Consider the following 20,226-nt stretch of genomic DNA (forward strand, 5'->3'; position numbering starts at 1 on the left):
GAAAGAGCAGGAAATTCTGTCCACAGAGCTTAATCACATCAGCTGATTATGATTTTTCACAGCAATAGCTTTTTGCACATACAAGTAATTCTTGCAGAATGTTCCAGTCCTTGCCTTCCTGGTCCTATATAAGATAACTATTTTGTGTGGGATTTGGTCCAAGGAACTGCAATACAAATTAATGCAAAGAAACCATGAACTACTTGCTACTGTTGTTTTAAGCAGTTACTATTATGGCTTACAGATAACTCAGTCGAAAACATTTTTGCGTCTTTTCTCATGTAAGCTGTATATAACAGTTTGTATTTTAAGAAAACTTAGAACATACGTACTTTGTACATAATCAACTTTTATTGCAGCTAGTACATCATTCACAAGTAAAATATGACAACTTCCACCATAATTTACTTTCACACAACTGTATTACTCACAACCAGCACTATTTCATTAGTTAATGCTTGTAGCAATCTTACATCCAACACAGTAGCTGACAATAACAACAATGCACTAAGTAGTATAACAGTGAAATATTTACACCAAAATTTTAAGGTACTCTACAGAAAGTAAGCCTGTTATTCTTTTCCAGAATAATGCTTCAAATTAACCAAAACATAGGCTGGTATAACACAAATACTGGTTGCCAGGACTGTTCCCAGGACGTATTTTTCCTGTAAACAAAGAGCAAAAAATTACGATTTATAAATTTTAGTCTCTATCACAATTATAAAAGCAATGCATTTCTCAGTTTTCCAAAAAACAGACATTCCTTGCATTAAGATGACAAACCTATATAATTGTAAAATTATCCTTGGGCAAACAAATTACTAACACTAAACAATTTGTTTGGCTGCAAATGGTTACACTACTTAATGTCTCTCTGATTTAGAACTTTAGAGAACCTTTAGCATCATCAATGTAAAAATAAACTGCACCAACTGAAATTAATGTGAATGCAGTCAACATTTCCACACATCTGTCACCACTCATTACAAGTCACTAAGTGTAACAAAATATATACTGTTAAAGTTTTATTTAATACAAGCTATTTCAGATACACTATGACAATATCAGTATCTCAACTGAGCTTGTCAATGTCAGTAAGCTGTTCATAACAGGGACCGCAACCACCTTCAAGCTCTGAAGAGATAGAAAACCACACACCCCAATTTTTGGCAGTAGACAGCAGAACCACATCAAAAGATGTCAATCCACATGGTCCTTCCGTCATTTTTCTTTCTTCACAGCAATCATCTTAAAATGTATGAATGCATTTGACTACAAGCAAAACAACTTTTTAATTTGTGGGGGGATGTCGATGATGCAACAAAGCTTTCCACACACTAATAGCCTGCAGTGATGTTATAGGTGACAAATGTATCTAACATCAAGCACATTTGCTGTTACTTTATGTCCAAAGAGTTCACATCATTCAACATGCTTCACAAGGTGCTTGGTAAACCACTCTGTCCATTTCACAACAGCCACTTACATGTTTGAACAGTAGAACAAACCCCTGACTGTCTGGTAATAGGTGATCTGAACATACAAACTTTTAGACTACCAGTGAATGGTGTGGTTAGGAAATTTGCAGGAACCTTTTTGTTGTTGAATGGATGCCTTTTATAGCAACCCCACACTGAAGGGAACCACTACACTGCTCTGTGCCCAAGTAAAAGATCTCTAAGTTTCCAGCCAAAAATGAGTCTGCCACATTGTGTGAGAGACATGCTGGCCACTACATTGCTTCAGAAGGCGCAACTCTTAGTGTAGTGTATACAAAGTACAAGTGTAGCTTTCGGTTCTATAGTTCCTTCCTCTATGGAACAAAAAAGGAAACTGAAGAATTGCAGGTCACTCAGAAAAAAAAGAGCAACCCAAGAGGAGCAAGTAGGAAGGTCACATACTTTCCTACAGAAAAATTTGAACCCCAAAGTTCTGGAAACTATGAATATTGTTAAAATTTAGTGTATTTATCAGCTCTACTAAAATACACCTCTAGAAGGCACACATTGGTCAACAAATGTCAGAATTTAACAATTTCATAATTTAATTAGATTATTTTTATATGACAAACCAATGTCCTACATGGGAAATAACACTGGTTCTTGGAAGAAGACCAATCTCTTATTAAGAATCAATATGTTAAGTGTGACACAAATGTAGACATTTGGCTACACCACAGATCAGTATCTTACCACAACTTTCATTTTGCATACACATCCACCAGCACATCTGAACTCAACAACAGAGATTTTGTTAGACAAAGTGTGCATTATCACACAACTAATCCATTTACTTACTATTAACTAAAGTATGCTGCCTCTTTCCCATTTTACTTCAATCATAAGACCAACAGAAGATGGAAAGGGGGACTTAACTGAAGAAAAGGACTAGAGAACTACTATGACGATTACCGGACAATTTCAGCTGTATTGGGAGGTAACTGCACAATCTAAACACTGTTTATCTTATTATAGAAGATTATTTGCCCAGACTGCACAAATAATACACAATGATTACCAGTTTCAGTGAAATTAAATCACTATCTTCAGCTCATTTGTATAGAAAGACTCTACAGGACCAATCCATTTCGTCAAGTGGTTCACATTAATTGAACAACTTATAGAAATTATATTCCATAGTACTGTCTGTAGCCATATAAATAAGAAAAAAGCTGTCCAAACACTGCACAACAGTTACAAATAAATTATGAGACATGTATAAAACATTTTCATGTTGTGTCCTTGTTGACATCCAATATGAAACAGTATGGCCATTAATTGTGGCAATACTAGTGTTACATCTGCTTTTGTTTACCAGTACGTATATGCACTGTAAACACCGTTGCCTAGTAACTATGGTTGATTATGCTAGTTGTGATAAAAGAAGCTGTTGGCACTAACAAAAGTCTTCACTTCTATCTATACAGTTACTCCCATAAGCCAGCACTCCATAACTTGGAAAGTTATCAAGTATGAACATGTGTTCATTCTGAAATTAATACCATGATATGTGCAATACCCCTGTACAAATAAATCTACTAATGTGAATGCTTTACCCAACCTTGTTATTGCATACTGCATCTTACTTAAATTTCCCAAATAAACACATTGATTACTTCACATGCAAATTTATTGTGAACTTTCCACATCCAATGTAGTAGGCAATGCAAAAGTGTCTTGCTCAACTTTTTCATTTACAGTGTACTTCAAAATTTAAAAAAAATTATACATATATAAAATTTCTCAGTCTGTCTCTACACCCTTTAAACATGTCAAAGGGCATTCTACAGGATATGTGGTAAAAAAAAAAAAATTGAGATTTTTCTATTACTGAGTGCATTACCTAATTTACCTTGCAGCTACATCTTTTATAAATAGAAATGGAGGTAACAAACAGCGATACCCAAAAGCAATCAGTTCCCACAAAACTATTACATATTCACACTCACTGCCTTTGCCCATTCCCAATCAAATTAACCTCCAACCTCAAAACGGATATATTGATTAGTGTTACCACATGACAAATGATGGTGGGTAGCAAAGGGAAGCACCATCACACACTAGCTAACAAAAGCAAAATAAATTTGAAGTAATCATGAAATGAATTTCAGCCTACATAATTTTACATTCGCCCTTCACACACACACACACACACACACACACACACACACACACACAAGGTGTGAACTTTTTCTTGGCATGTGGCTCCAGTTCCTGGTCTGATGCAGACATTACCTGAGAGTGTTCTTTGGTAAAGAAATCTCACTGCAGTGATGGTACACGCAAAGTATGATGCCCAAGTAGTGGTCACTCACACTCACCAGAGCTGATTACACAGTTGTCACAAACTTGCATGGTCTTTTATGGGAACTTCACAGACTTTGAAACATATGCATAACTCAGATATCGGTATATTGACTGGCAGATAAAAACATGAAGTAACCATGTCATAGTTCTGAAAACACTTCTGAGGTTTCCTGGCAGGTTTTTAGGAAGTTTAGCTTCTCTGCTGAGTAACTTTCAACAGCTCTACAAATAAATTCATTACTACATATAGTTTACCTAGGGCCATAATCAAATTACTGCTACAGTGAAAAAGTAAAGCTCTACAATGTATAATGAATGTGTATTGTTAACACAGGAGGTTCACCAAAACGTTGAAAAAAGCCCAACACTATCATACTAAGATATGAAACATTTATCACAAAGGGCGACTAGGTTGACATACTGTTGCCACCTCCGTCCCCACATCCCACCACCAACGAAAAAAATAAAAATAAATATTTTGACTTACGTTCATACAACGTAAACAGCAGGCTGATTAAACTTTTAACAATCATAACTAACAGGAGTTGGAGGAGATTAGTGTTTAAAGTCCCATTGGTCATTACTTTCAAAAGAACCATCCCAGCATTTACGTGAAGCTATATAGGGAAATCACGGAGAACCTAAATCAGGATGGCCAGACCGCGGGGTCGACCCGTCGTCCTCCCGAACGCGAGTCCAGTGCGCTAACTACCGTGCAATCTCGCTCGGTAACTAATGCATGATACGGTTTTCACACGTAGCGAACGATGATGTAAAGGTTATACGGCCTTCAACTTGCACACAAATGTCTTACAACCAGAATGTATCGAAAATAATTCGAAGTAAGACTTGCACGCTACAACAAACCTTAGCGGCCTGTTCTTTCCGACCCTAGAATAGAAAAGAACCTGCTCGAAACCTTATCAACTTGAGGTAATATTAAACTGAGTCAACAAATATCTTCATAATCTAAATTACTACTATATTTTAACTAGCTACACAAAATGATTTCGAAAAATAAAAGTTATTTGTAAGCGTAATGCTCATCTCAGATAAGTTCCACAAACATACCGCTTTTGAAATTTTTGTTCGGGGCACACCCGAAACAATAGAGCGACTTTGGCAAATCATGCTGCCAAATCTCGGGGCAACACGGAATGCTCCTTGAATTCCAATCATTTTCTTTACAAGTTGTTCAAACCGCAAATCCTTCTTCAAAGGCTCAACCTGCAGTCTTCTGAGTTCGGAAAATGGCTACACGAACAAAGATAATAGACTTATATTTTTAGATGTTCGGGAGGCCAAAGATGCTACGTAGTAACTGCTGTAGCATGTTGCTATCACATATTGTATAATTTTTTACGACTTCGTAGTTGTATTTACAGTGTTCTTTTAAAATTTCTTATACTTGAAAACGTGAGGGGGTTTGCCTATTGAGTGAAACGCACAGGTTCATATTGTCAACATTCAGGCAGCTGCTTACTGTAGTGTACTATCGTAGTCTCGATGAGAAAACTACTAGCCGAAAGAGTAGAGTTTTTCTGCTCAATGAGCGTGAGGCTTATAGTAATTGGATAGTTTCGGTCTTACTTTCATGCTTAGAAATGCCTCTCAGAAATAAAAGTTAAGTGGATGGTTTATATTTGCGTTGTGAACTTAAAGTATGCGATTGTCAAAACATTAGACAAATGTAAACATGGCGGCAGACTGTGTGGAGCTGTGTTTATGTTCACATAGTGTGGATATGCGAGGGTCTTGAGAGAGAATAACGAGCACAAAATGCGAGTTCTAAACTCAGGTGAGTAACACACATGTGAAAAACAACACATCGTTTATTTTCAATCAAGACGATATATAGATACTTGTGTGCATGATGGGCATGACTTTTTTAGTTTTCAAACAAAGTTTGATACAAGAGAATGGGAAACAGTTTTAAATAAATTTGTATTGCTTATGCTACATCTCAGCTTGATCATACAATAGTAATTACAGATTCTCCGATTTTGGTTAATTCGATCTGTTTTTGCAGCCTGGATGCTGGGCAAGAAATGAATGTCTTTCGAGCCCTCATTCCTTGTGCGTTGCAGCGTAGTTGCTGGGCGGGAGATGATCGCATGACTGGTAGAATGGGAGCATCTGCCTCCAACCTGGCAGCAGAGTCTCAGGGCCAAGTTGGTGCTATGACTCAAACTGCCAGATATTCACCTGCTTTTCAACCTGTTGTTGCACCTTCAGGAACAAGTGAACAACTGTCAGTGGCTGTAAGGTATGGGCGTTTTATTTTATTGTTTTCTGCCTTGTTCAGTGCCCCTTATGTGTGGTTTTACATTGGCTTCTGAATTTTGTAGGGAGAGGAAGAAAAAAGCAACTGGGTTTGCAACACTCAGAAAAAGATTTATTCGTCGTCGTCGGTCATCAAAGGCGTGTGATCACGGGCGTGTATTACGTGAGCTGGTTGCTGAATGGGGACCAATGGAAGTTGGAGCATTATTGGAAGAATACGAGGCATTGGCAGCCTTGAAGGACCTATCAGTGCAAGCAGAGTTGGCAAGACCACCAGCCGCTACTTACAAACAAGATCTGTCAACGTTATACGATTTTAAATATTGTACAGATGCAGATTTGGTGTTCAGAGGGTTGTGCTTCCCAGTGCATCGTGCTTTGCTGTCTGCAAGGTGTCCATATTTCAGAGACTTGCTTGCTGGCTGTCCAGGATATGGAGCACGCATTTGCCTTGAGCTTAGGACTCCTGGAGTTGATGTTCAGATGTTTTCTGCTTTATTACGATATTTATACACAGGTGACATCTGTCCTCATGATGGTAGTTTGGATGTTGGTTTGTTACAGAGGCTTGGTGAGGAATTTGGTATGCCGAATCCTCTTGATCATGACTTGCGATATCTGTTAGAAACGGGTGATTATGCTGATGCTGCTTTGGTTTTTACTTCTGATGGGGATTATCAGAGGCCAGACTCAGGAAGTTCTGAATATGGCTTTCGGCCAAAACTAGAACTTCCTTGTCATAAGGCAATTCTGAGTGCAAGATCTCCCTTTTTCCGCAATTTGATACAGCGTCGTACCCGCTCTGGAGAGGAGCATACAGAAAGAGCTCTTCATATACCAACAAGAATAGTGTTGGATGAAAGTGTAATACCAAAACGTTATGCTCGTGTGCTGTTACATGCTGTTTATTTGGATACTGTAGACCTTTCATTAATACTAAGAGGCAGTGGTTGTGGAAGCAGTGCAGGAAGTTTGGGAGAGGTATGTCAATTGTTAATAAATAAGTCATTTGTAACAGATTTTCATTTTAAATGTTCCATGTTTATTTTTTATTACTGTACCTGTAAATGTCTGTGATTCATGTCTTTTACCACTGTACTTACAGGTGCAAGCCCTGACAAATACTGGTAGAACACGTCCAAGTCCTTTGGAAGAAGCAATGGAACTTTATCAGATTGGCAGATTCTTGGAACTGGATATACTTTCTCAGGGTTGTGAAGATTTAATTTTAGAGTGGCTGACTTTGGAATCGCTACCAACAGTATTGAGATGGGGAAGCCAACCTCATGGTTCAGCTTGGGTACACCGCCAGGCTCTTCACTTTTTACGAGAGGAGTTTCAGACAGTGGCACAGTCACCTGTATTACACCAGCTTGATAAATCTCACTTGATTGATGCTCTGCACAGTCACTTCTTGCAGGTATGACTTATTTTTATATTAACTAATGGGACTCAATAAGTTATTTTCTGCTTGTTGTTCTTGCTTGTATTCTGTATTCAAGTGTTTCGCATTATTTAAGTCAATATATGGATTGTGGTGGTGCACTGATTAAGACACTGGACTTGTACCCAACTACTCTGGATTGTCTTCTGTGATTTTTCTAAACTATTTCAAGTAAATGGTGCAGTTATTCCTCCAACAACGTTATGACTGATTTTTCTCATCTGTACCTAATGTGAACCTAGGCTTTGTTTCCAATACCTTAGTGCCAAATAAATGCTAGCTCTGATGTCATTATTTCTTCCCTTTCTTCAGTTAGATAGCAGTGCATTAGCTATGACACGGAAGACTTGCAAAAAGCTTTATATCGTATGAGGATAGTAAGGTGGTAGTTTGTTCAAGAGAAACTATGTTAATCTTTGAGCACATGTAAGAGTTTCCGCTACTTCTCCATATTACCCAATCATACTGAATTTAAATGGGAGATGTTGCAAATTTGTTACCTACTCCTGTTATCTGAATGACCTTGCATCAATTAATTCTAGGTATGAACTGCAAACAGAAGTGCAAATATGTTTAGTTTATAAATTAGGCCTACTGTATTTTTCAAAGTGAGGAAAAACACTCCTATTAATCACATCACATGAGCCTTGATTTTTCGACTGAAATGGAAGCTGACAAGATTGCCTTGATGACATTAAACATTTTCTTGCACAATCACAGGTATTTAAAGGTAGTGAGATGACACTTCACAGATCGTATTATAGATTTAGATGAAATAATTTTTTTTTAACTGTTGGGACTTTACTTGCTGAGATATTTATGAAAGTACATATGCGTTTGTGTTACCCACAAGCCAAAGTTCGTTACATAGTTGGCTGGTTAGTTAGTTGTTGTTGTTGTTGTTGCGTGTTCCATGGATCATTTTGCATGGTATGTACATGTGGGTACATTGTGAATATTTCTAAGTTTTTAAAAGTTTTTGTTGTTTATTTTTCATGACAAAAAGAAAAAAGATATGCAGATATGAGTTAGTAACTCCTACCCACCACCTGTAACACCTTACAATAGTAGAAATTATTCCACAAAATAAGAATTGTCAAGGGGAATCGGTCTCAGTTCATTTTCAAATTTTGCTTTGCTGTCTGACACTTTTTGTATCACTGGAAAATTTTTGTTGGAGCGTTGTGCACCCATTTTTGTGCTAAAGACAACTTTAATGTGGAGTTATGAATGTCATTTTTCCTTATGGTATTGTAATCATGTACATGATTGTCCATTTTTATCTGTAGTGGCTTAGTCACAAAAAACTTCATGAGGGTATAAATATATTGTGAAGCAGTGATCAAGAATATCCAACTCCATAAACATGTCTGTAAGATGATTATGGGGCAGCACCACATATCATTCTTACAACACGTTTTTGAGCAACAAAGACTTTCTTTCTTAAAAATGAGCTACCCCAGAACATTATTCTGAATGACATTATTGATGAAAATATGCCAACTTACTGATTTCTCTCCCCAAGATATGCAGTGATTCTATGTGCAAATGTGCTTGAACTAGGTTATTCTGGTATTTCATCACCATATGCTACACTTATCGTTGATGTAATACCTCTAGATGAGCAGAACTGAATATGTTGTGCCTTTTTTAAAATTGAGGGTGAGACCATTCACAGGAACCAGTCAATGATACTTTTAAGAACATTTTTTACCATTTCTTCTGATTCTGTATGTATGCTTGGATTGATTGCAATGCTAGTGTCTTCCACAAAAGAACTAATTCTGCTTGTTCTGTATTAGTAAGATCCTGTAGTATGTGGAAAAATAGTGGACCTAAGATTGAGCCTTTGGCTGCCCCATACATGATTTCCCCCGTCACTATTACATCCCTGAATTATATTGGTTGAATTACTAAGTACAAATTTCTGCCTTTTATTGCTTAGAAAAAACATTATTCGTTAGTTGGATATACCATCAATCCTATGAAACTTCAGTTTATATAGGAGAATACTGTGATTCACACAGTCAGATGCCTTAAATAGGTCACAGAAAATACCAACTGGCACCATTTTATTATTTAATGGTTGTAAAATTCGGTGAATGATCATGTAAGTGGCATTCTCAGTAGAGCAACTCTTCTATAACCCAAACTGTGATTTGATGATGATATTATTGTTGCTAAGGTGGGATACTATGCTAGAACACATCACCTTCTCAAAAATTTTGAAAAATGGTATTGGTAGTGAAACAGATTGGTAGTTATTGACATTTCTGTAATCATTAAGCTGAGCATCCCTGTATAACTGACTGGGTGAGTCAGTTCAAAGATTAGATGATTGCAATGGCATACCCCCTCCAATAGCACCTTGCCTAGCAAAGTACTGTGATGTTGAAATTAATTTTCACATTGGGGATAGCTTTAGCTTAACAGATTTTGTAACCCTATAATTATTTTGCTTCTTGGCACTATTCTTAACTCAAATACAGCACTAAGCAAAAAACTACATGAAATAAAACAAACTCATTAAAGCAGTTATCAGATTAGAATGAATTATTTATTCAAACAGTACTTTCTATTGAAATGGAGGGAGGATGTTCCTTGCCATGTATAACTCTCACAGGTTCAACAAGGTGGTTACTATGTCCAAATATGAAGTGAATTGACTGAATATATTGAAATAATAAGTGGAGGAAGTGGGGAGGAGAGTGGGTGTGATGGAAGAGGGAGATGGTCTTCATCCCTAGGTTACATTTGTCAACAGTTCAGATTGTGACATTCTTCAGGGAAAATGTGGAGACGTACATGCATATTTGGCAATAGTTGTAGGTGTAGTATTCAGAACAGGATTAGGACAACTAACCACAGCAGCAAGTTAGAGCTCTTTAGTAATGGGAAGGTCTGTCCTATTTATTAAGTTGCTACAGTAGTCAGGTGACACAGGTAGTAGCACACATCCATCACCATAGAATACAATGGACTATGGACTATAAATTCAGTTACTGATAATGCAGATATTAATATAATTAATTTTCTTCTTATTTGTGTCTGTTCTCAAATGATTTATTAGTCTTTCATGAATTGTCATATTTGGTAGTGAAATTAAAAAGAAGGGAATGCCACGTAGTACACCATGTGACCATACTTCTCTAAGAACCTCTCAAAATATGCTCTTTGTTACATTGTGATATGCATGTAAATGAATCTACTTGATTACTCTGCATTACACACTTAAGTGATTGGCAGAGGATTCATTGAGCCACTTTGACTAGTGACCATTCCATTCTCAAATCTTTCCATGCATGCACTGATTTCTCTGTTTCATCATGATGGTTCAGCAACGTGGGTAGGAGTTGTCGAGATATTTTGACATTCGGAGGAGAAATAGGTGATTGAAATTTTGTGGAAATATCTCGCCACAGTGAAAAAGCCTTTGTTTTAATGAATGTCACCCACTACTCACTTATCATATCTATTACCAACCCCCCCGCCCCTCATTTTGCAGTATTACCAAATGAGCTGCCTCCCCCAGGGTGTCACATCCGTCTTGTGAGTTCATACATGGTCACCATGGGGTCCCAGCACTTCTTCTCTATCTGTGCTGCAAGTCTATCTTCCTACTGTTCATTTTTCCTGTCTACTTTTCCATTGGATGGTCTTCTTAGCACCAGTTGTTCTTGGAACTTTTTTGTTTTGGACACTCTTTTTCTACAGTCTTCTTGTTGCATTTGACTTGCTACTTCTTTTCTAAATTTAATGGAATGTGGATCACACAGGGAAGGTCACCCAGTGTGACATATAATCCACTTTTATTCCTTCCTCTCTTTGCACCCTTGTTTCTTGCAGCAGTACTGGGCCCATAACCCAGCAAGATAGTCATTCCATATGCGAGGTGGTGGGATAGGGAGGAAGGGTTGTCAAATATGTGCACTGTGGTAGCCCCCTGACAAATCAGGGATTGCACTGTTGGTGCCTGAGCTGGAAACTCCCCGCACAAGCCAAGGAGTACGTGCCTGTCATGGCTGGGGCATGGGGACTCTGGGCAATGGTTTACTGGCCAGGTAAACCGAGTTAGAAAATTGCTACAGAAGCGAAGGGAACTTCACAGCAAACATAAACATAGCCAAAGCCTTGCAGATAAACAAAAATTACACGAAGCGAAATGTAGTGTGAGGAGGGCTATGTGGGAGGCGTTCAATGAATTCGAAGTAAAGTTCTATGCACTGACTTGGCAGAAAATCCTAAGAAATTTTGGTCGTATGTCAAAGCGGTAGGTGGATCAAAACAAGATGTACAGACACTCTGTGACCAAAATGGTACTGAAACAGAGGATGACAGACTAAAGGCCGAGATACTAAATGTCTTTTTTCCAAAGCTGTTTCATAGAGGAAGACTACACTGTAGTTCCTGCTCTACATTGTCTCACAGATGAAAAAATGGTAGATATAGAAATAGGTGACAGAGGTATAGAAAAACGATTAAAATCACTCAAAAGAGGAAAATTGTACTGGAATGCAGGAGGATCTGCTGCAAATTGACACATGCTGCAGGGAATGGCAATTGTATCTCAATGTAGACAATTGTAATGTGCTGCGAATACATAGATCCTTCATCATTTAGCTACAATATAGCAGGTCAGCAACTGGAAGCAGTTAATTCCATAAATTATCTGGGAGTAGGCATTAGGAGTGATTTAAAATGGAATGACCATATAAAATTAATCGTCGGTAAAGCAGATGCCAGACTGAGATTCATTGGAAGGATCCTAAGGAAATGCAGTCGGAAAACAAAGGAAGTAGGTTACAGTACACTACACACAGAGTGAATACTCTAGGCTTCATCTTTGCCTTCGAAGGTGACTCTTGGCCTGAAAAGGTCAAGGTGATCATGTATCACTGTGATATCAAACCATATATTCCTCCTCCAATGGTGCTAAAAATGCGTGCATTTTGGACACATCTTCACATTGCAGTGCCAGGCCCATCTGTAGGAATTGTGGCTGTCAGTTGCAAATAAATGCTCCTTGTACCCCTCCACCATCTGTGTCAGCTGTGGGGAGCACCATTCGTCCTGTTCACCAAACTGCACTGTTTTGAAATGGAAGAAGAAAGTCCAGGAATACGAAATGCAATGGCCTACATCCTACATGTATTGACAGTGACGTATGCTACTGATAAGATGACATTATCCTCTTTAGTTACTGTGCCATCGCCCTCTGTCTCTTCTGCATATAGTCCTCGGGCTGCCCACCTACACCCCTTCCCCTAGTGGTTGAGGGTCGTGCTCCTACTGCTTCTCCCACACCCCATTTGGGAGTGATGACTTCCTATCCACCGGGGGCGTCAGCCCCAACCCCCAGCTGGAGAAGCAATGCCCTCCTCCAGCTTCTCTTACCAGGAAGGGGGTCCCTTGGGACAGTCTGTTCCCAGGTCTATGTTGAGCTGCAACCGGATGCCAGCCTGTGACTGAAGGAGCCAGAAGTTGCAGGTTGTAGGACTTCACATTCCTCCTCTGTACCAGAATCCAGGAGAGACAAGCCCTGCCAGGCATTGCATGTTTTGCCTCTGTATCTGAGGTAGCGTTTCTGGTGGCTCATGTGGCCCCAGACCCCCCAGCATACCCTGATTTGAAGCAAATTTGTACTGTTGGTGTGTCGTGACAACCAGTGGTAGCAGGCAGCACTGAGGTATGACCTACATCCTTGGTTGCTTCATGCCCCCACAGGATACTGATAGTGTGATCCTGCAGTGGAACTGTAGCAGTTTTTACCACCACTTGACTGAGCTATGACCCCTTTTGTGCATGTTCCCTGTTTTTTGCATCACCCTTAAGGAAACTAGTGTCCCGGCAATGTGAACCTCTACCCTCATGACTATCAGGGCTATTTTAAGAATCATACTATCTATGAAAGTGCATTGGGTTCAGACACTTATCAGTGGATTGTCAACATCGCTTGCTTCCCATTTTCAGCCGTATCAGAAGCAATGGTGAGTTCGTATCCCCGTGGCAAGAAAGCCTGATAGCCCCAGTACTGAAACCAGGTAAACAACCCCTTGAGATGGATATCTATCCGCCCAATTACCCTCACTAATCTTCTCTGCAAGTTCCTCAAACATATGGTGAGCTGACAGCTGTGGTTGGTACCTTAAGTCTCGGAGTCTTTTGGCTCCGTCCCAGGGTGGTTTTTGCCAAGGCCATTCTACTGCTGATAATATGGTCTGCCTGGAGTCTGCTATTTAGTTAGTTTGTGCCTGGCGTCAACATCTTATTACTGTCTTCTTTGACTTGCATAGGGCTTACAGTGCCACATGGCATTACCACATCATCGCTGCGCTCCACGATTGGGGTCTCCAGGCCCAACTCCCGATTTTTGGCCAGAACTTCTAGTCTCACTGGGGGTTGAAGTTGGTGCTTTCCACACTACTCACCATGTACTAGAGAATGGTGTCCCACTTTTTCTAGTGCTGTTAGTGGTCTAGCTACAGCTATAGGGTCTACAGAGTAATTCTTCCTGTTTTGCTCCTCAACTGTGGGTGTTGCTGAACGCTGACTGCAGGGTGTCATAGAAAAGGTGCAGTCTGGGGTTCTCACCCATAGCTTCTGGTTTTATGCCAACAAGACAGGTGTCGTGCTCTTCTGTTGCCATTTTACTGCCAATCCTCAACCAAAACACCCTTGAGGACCAAATGCTCAGTGTGGTGGTGTCTTAACATTTTTTGGGTTTTCCTTCAGTACCAGTTGACGTTGCTTCGTCAACTTGAGCAAACATGCTGGTCACACCTTAATACTCCTTGCTGTCTCAGTAACACCAGCTGGGGTGCAGACTGCTCTACACTTTCCCACTCTACAAAGCTCTGATTCTGTCACATCTCGATTATGGGAACCTGGCATATGTCTCAGCAACACCTTCAGCATTGCGGATTCTTGACCCAGTACACCATTGAGGCCCAACTTGCAACATGTGGCTATTGGATCAGCTCTGTGAACAGCTTACTTGCAGAGGCTAGTGTCCCTCTCCTACAGATCAGCCACCAACAACTGCTGCTCAACTATGCAATACACAGTTGCTGCTCCCTTAAGTATGTGAACCGCCGTGTCCTTTTTCCTGCACACAATGGAGGGACAAGACTGGAGTCATGTTCTGAACTCCAATTTCCCCACTGTCGCCTCTTGTCAGCGAGCATTCGTGTATGTCCCCACGATGTATACGGCATCCTAAGATCTGTCTCCAGTTATCCTTGGGACTGAAAGACTATGTTGACTCCATGGTTTTTTGCCCCTGTTCCTGGCCATTCTTACTCGTTTCCAGGTTCAGAAGTGGCACACACTAGTGGCCCTACTATTGATGTATGAACCGTTTCTGCCAACACTCATGTAATATTCTCTGCTGAAAGATGAAGTATATTCACTGCAGAATTGGTGGTCATTACTTGAGACCTCAGCCACCTTTGTTCTTGCACTGGCTAGTTGTTCTTAATCAGCAGTGACTCCTTGAGTAGTCTTCAGGCTGTTGACCAGTGCTACCCTCAACAGTCATTGGTTGTGACTATCCAGGGTCTCCTGTATGGCCTACACCATGCTAGAGAGTTGGTCATGTTTATATGAGCCCTTGGTCACTTAGGGATCCTAAGGTATGAACGTGCTGGCAGGTTGGCAAAATGGGCTACCAAGATGCCAACTTGTGAGATGGGGATACTGGAAACAGTCGGACGACTGTACGCTGACAATTGTTGGAGGTTTGGAGTGGGGATTGGTGTGCCCTGGTTTCTCCGAATAAACTGCAAACTGTAAAGGAGACCACAACGATGTGGCAGTGTTCCCTCCCTGCTTCTCTCAGGGAATCTACTGTCCTCTGTCAGCTTCTCATTGGCCTCACTTGGCTGACCCACAGTGACATGCTGTGATGTGAGGATTCACCCCATTGTCAGTGTGGTGCCCACCTTCACAGTGGCCCACATCCTTCTGGACTGACCTAATTTGGCCACCTTACAGCAAAACCTTAAACTTTCTGACACACTACCTATAGTGCTATAGGGCTTTCCTGGGGTCTTCAGCTGCTTTGTGTGTGGAGCAGCTCTCCCACCTTCACCCTTTTATCCCTCTCTCACTTCTACTTGATTCTGTCTCTTGGCTTTCTTGATTCTCGGGTACGGTTAGGTCCATTGGGATTTGTCTTTTGTGTCCTTTCTCTGTGGGACTGTTCCTGGCTTGACACACAAAAAATTAAGAGCCCAATGACCTTGTAGTTTGGTCCCTTTGATCCCAACAATCCATCCCTCCAAATGAGCTAACCTTCTTTGATCTTTTTTTAATGTCCTACATCAGTGCTATCAGTTAAGGACCCCATACTGTACAGTAATACTCCAGAAAAGTATGGACAATCATAGTGTTGAGAGTCTCTGAGTAGATTAATCTTCTATAGGTATTCTGCCAGTCTGCTCTGATTGGAAGCCACTTGTGAGGAATCGTGTCACAGACTACTGGAAATTGTTACTTAATGTGAATAAAGAGCGAGTAGTGTTTCAAAAGAACAATATTCTGAATATGCTTTGGTTGTGTGTCAGTAGAATGTTTTCTTCATGGTAGTTCATAATGTTTGAGCAGAATATATGTTCCAAAATCCTGCAATCAATCAATATCCTTGATAGGTGTCTATAAGTCATCAGATTACTTTTATTTCCATTCTTGTGCATTGGTGTGAGCTGTGCAACTTACTAGTCTTTAGGTACAGATATTTCATAAAGTTTCATATGATTGCTAAGTTACTATATCAGCATACTCTGAAAGGAGGCCAATTGGTACACGGTCTTGGCCAGAACACTTGCCTTTATTAAGTTACTTCAGTTTGTTTCATTGCATTTATTTCCAAATTTCTCTGATTTGAATTCAGGAATGTTTCCTGCATTTATTTTTGTTAATGAATATTAGAAATCCATTTTTAGTAAGTCTACTTCAGTGACACAGTCGTCGTTAGTGTTGCCACTGCTCTCTCACAGCACAGGTATTGACTGTGTCTTGTGAGTCGTACACATTATAAATGGGCATAATCACTTTGGATTTTATGACAGGTTTCAAGACAGAGTTTCATTGTGGAACCCATTAAAAGCCTCTTGTATTGTAGCCCACACTTATTTTCGAGCATCTGTAAACCATTTCCAGTCTTGGAGATGGTGTGTTCCTTTAAATCTGGTATGCCTTTTTTCATTGCTTCTGAGACAGTGTCCTGGCCTGTTTTGTGTACCATGAGGGATCTGTCGATCTCTTATTAACCTACTTGGTGTAAGACTTTCAATTGCCATCACCCCAGGAAAGCCACATTTGGTTGATGCTTACATGGATAGTGTGGGGCTGGAAGCTGTCTCCTAGAGATCTGAGTTTGAATGGTACATGATAATTGGGCTCCCAAGTCCAGGCACTGAGTTGGAGAAATTTCATAGGTGTTAAACATGCTTAGGTTCACTGCTGGTGATATGCTGCTGATATGAAGTGGAAATGTCACTGAAGCATTAAACACAATCCTTGCTCATATGAGCCCAAAAATTAAATGATTAAGGAGTACTGAATTTTAAAATCTAATACATCAACTGATTACTGTACATCTTTGTCGTCTGTTTAAGATAACTTCCATTGCAGCTCAAGCACAAATCTTCATTGAAATATATAGAATTTTGTTTTAATCACTGTACTGCTACACAGAACATATTGATTACAAGAACAAATGTGCAGTTTCATTAAATGACTGCAAAACAATTCCAATACTGATATATGAGGTGGTAGAAGAAGTTTGTATGCAGTGATTAGTTATAATACTTGATGTTGTTGTGATTATGAGCAGACTTGGTGTATGTCTGGTGATTGGTACTCAACTGGTCTTATGGTAGCAATTAAATTTGATAGAGGTGGTGTGGTGCTCTGATGGTCCCCCCCCCCCCCCCCCCCCTCCGTAGTTTAGGCTCGGGCTATTAGTTTTGGTTGATAAAATACTCCCTCATTTTTTGAAAAGGCATCTTTACTATATTGGTATAGTAATTCTGCTCTATCCAAAGCTAGTACCATTGCATTAAGGTTAAAAAATAAATGGATTTGATGGATTTGCTCAATCCAAGCTCTGATCTGAAACCTACAAATGTCTTTGGGATGAACTACTATGTTCGTTGGATGTCAAATATGTTCTGTCAGAAGCTTACAAATAACTATTCATACAGTGCTGCAAAGGATGAAACTAAATCAGTGAAAAGCTTAACATAGCTAAGGTTAATTCAGCACAGGAATATTTATTTAAACAAAAGCAGGTACTATATCAGCTGAAAGATGCGGATAATTTTAATGTTGAACCAGTGACACACAATGAAGTAGAAAAGACTGTCAAATGGATGAAATGTAATAAATTCACTGGACCAGGACCTTGAATTACACAAGTATAGGGTTAGTGAAATATGGACAGAGTACCTCATGGGAAATATTGGCGTGCTTCTTTAATAAACTGGTGACGGAAGATGAAGAGCTAACAGAATATTTTAATATTTCTATAATAAGTTACATTAGCAAAAAAGGAAACTGGCTTCAGTGTAACCAGTTAATTAGGAAATTTGTGTGGTAGGATTCTGAGAAACAATTGAAGCAGAAATTGTAGACATCAAAGAATAGAGTGGATTTAGAGCAGGTCGATTGTATGTTGATAATATGTTCTCCCTATGCCTGCAGATATAAAAAAAAAATCTTAATGAAATTTGGAAACACATTTAGTTTTCATCGATCTTGAGAAAGCTTGTGACATCTCTGGTACCGAGCGCCATGGGTTTCGAATCCGCGCCAGACGCCATGGAACTCGATGACCCTAGAGGTCTCTGCAGTAGTTGCACCGTAAGCCGTGGCTGCGTGTGCTCCTGGCCCCAAGTCTAACGTGAAGGTGCCACTGTGGAGCACGTAGTCCCAGTGGCCAGTAGCGACATACCCTGTTGTGTATTTAGGCGGCTGCCTCTCACTCAGTGAGGCAATCTGGTATTTGCGTTGAGTTGGTTGATATCTTGCTTACAGGTATCGTGTTTACGTTGCGTGTGCTTACTTCCCATTTATGAGTGGACATTGTTTTGATTTCGTGAGGTTATCTCTTGGGACACCATTGCTTAATACTTTGTTGCTGATCTTGGTGTCTTGCTCGGTTGTCTGTCGTCACGCCTGTTCGCGGGCTGCTCCCATTCGGTCCCGCTGCGTTTTCGTTAACAGCAACCCCGCGACTGTTCCTGTCATGGTTACAACAACAACCCTCTTAACCAAGCTATTTGAAGAACTGGAACTATGTGGTATTCATTGACTCGTTATACGTAAGAAGTGTGTATGACATACATAAAGATGTGCATGTAAGGTTAAGGGTAGGATCTATAAGCTATAAATCTTTTAAAATGAAGGATTGAATCAAGGCAATTGATAATCTCAAACATTATTCATAAATATATCTACAAATCGTCTTGCAGATCTGGAAAAACAAATGCAGTAGAACAGGAATTCAATTATAAGACCACTGTATGTACTGTATATCCTTTTATTTGCATAAGACCAGGTGGTGGTTGTGAACAATGATGAAGGTGTATGATGATAAAATTAATAGAATATAGCAAATTGGCACTGAAGTTGAACATCAAGGAGATAGAATACTGAACCATAGGAACACAATTGATAGATCTTGAAATAACAGACAATGTAACCATCGATAATTGTGAATAATGTGAATACCTAGAGAGTATAATTAATAAAGATGGAACCTGCAAAGATGACTTGAGAAACAGATTGGCCCCAGGAAGGAGAGCAATAACTCCCTTTTGTGGTCCACAAAAATTGGATTGAAAACAAAACTTAATAAGTGTGAAGCCATTATTGAACCAATTACTATCTATGTTTTGGAGTGCTGGATTGTTACAGAGAAGAAACGCAAGAAGACTGAAATTGTAGAAACGGAGTTTCTAAGATGAGCACATAATGCAAAGGAAAGATACCATGATGGATGAATTAGAACGTTGATACCTCTTTTTGGTTTGGACACTTAATGAGACTGAGACAAGAAAGATTACCGAAAAATGTATTTGAACATAGACCAACGAATAGAGGGTGCAGAAAAGAGCTTGACTTAAATCGATCCAAAGGATGGAAAGGAATATGACAAATATAGAAATTTGACTGCCAATATGTATAAATACGTTCAATTTCTTATCCTTCTTGCTAGGTGGAATTCTTGAGCATTCAAATGTATTTATTGATAATTAATGTTTTACATGTTCCAGTCATCTGTTTTTAGTTTCACAGTTTACATTTATGATATGTTATTGATTTCAGAGTTATGTTACTAACATATTTAACATCCGTATTACTGTCCAGTGAGTTGACTGTGGAATACAGCGAGCAAATGAGATAGATACACATAGAAGATATATTGAGACATGCTGGGCCTTCACAATTTATCTTCTGTGTGTACACTATTTGATTTGCTGGCTGTATTCTGCAGTTGATTGACTGGACCGTACTATGTACGTCTGAAGATTTAGTTATAGCATAGAAACTGATAACATTTTGTACATATAAACAACAAAAAATAAAATTTTGTTCTTTGGGGCCTGCAGTGCAAAATATCTCTTTTAATGACATAATTATTTATGAATAATAGCCAGCTACACTGCTATGTAAGTTGTTTATGTT

General features: G+C 39.4%; 1 protein-coding gene and 1 long non-coding RNA gene across 2 annotated transcripts in view; one reads left to right on the plus strand and one right to left on the minus strand.

The window, feature by feature from the left end:
• Positions 1-329: 329 nt before the first annotated feature.
• Positions 330-5,110, minus strand: LOC124555428. Its single transcript, XR_006968553.1, has 2 exons — positions 4,881-5,110; positions 330-668 (listed from the first exon to the last, which is right to left on the minus strand). It is a non-coding gene; the product is annotated as an uncharacterized LOC124555428 (long non-coding RNA).
• A 201-nt stretch (positions 5,111-5,311) lies between these two features.
• The window catches only part of LOC124555738 (BTB/POZ domain-containing protein 7), a 54,630-nt gene continuing 39,715 nt past the window's right edge, over positions 5,312-20,226 (plus strand). The window contains exons 1-4 of the mRNA XM_047129761.1: positions 5,312-5,607; positions 5,839-6,075; positions 6,158-7,073; positions 7,198-7,512. Coding sequence (XP_046985717.1) covers positions 5,858-6,075; positions 6,158-7,073; positions 7,198-7,512 — 1,449 coding nt within the window. The 5' untranslated portion in view covers positions 5,312-5,607; positions 5,839-5,857. The remainder of the gene's footprint in view (positions 5,608-5,838; positions 6,076-6,157; positions 7,074-7,197; positions 7,513-20,226) is intronic.

The sequence above is a fragment of the Schistocerca americana genome, chromosome X, assembly GCF_021461395.2.
Source record: "Schistocerca americana isolate TAMUIC-IGC-003095 chromosome X, iqSchAmer2.1, whole genome shotgun sequence".
NCBI lineage: Eukaryota > Metazoa > Arthropoda > Insecta > Orthoptera > Acrididae > Schistocerca > Schistocerca americana.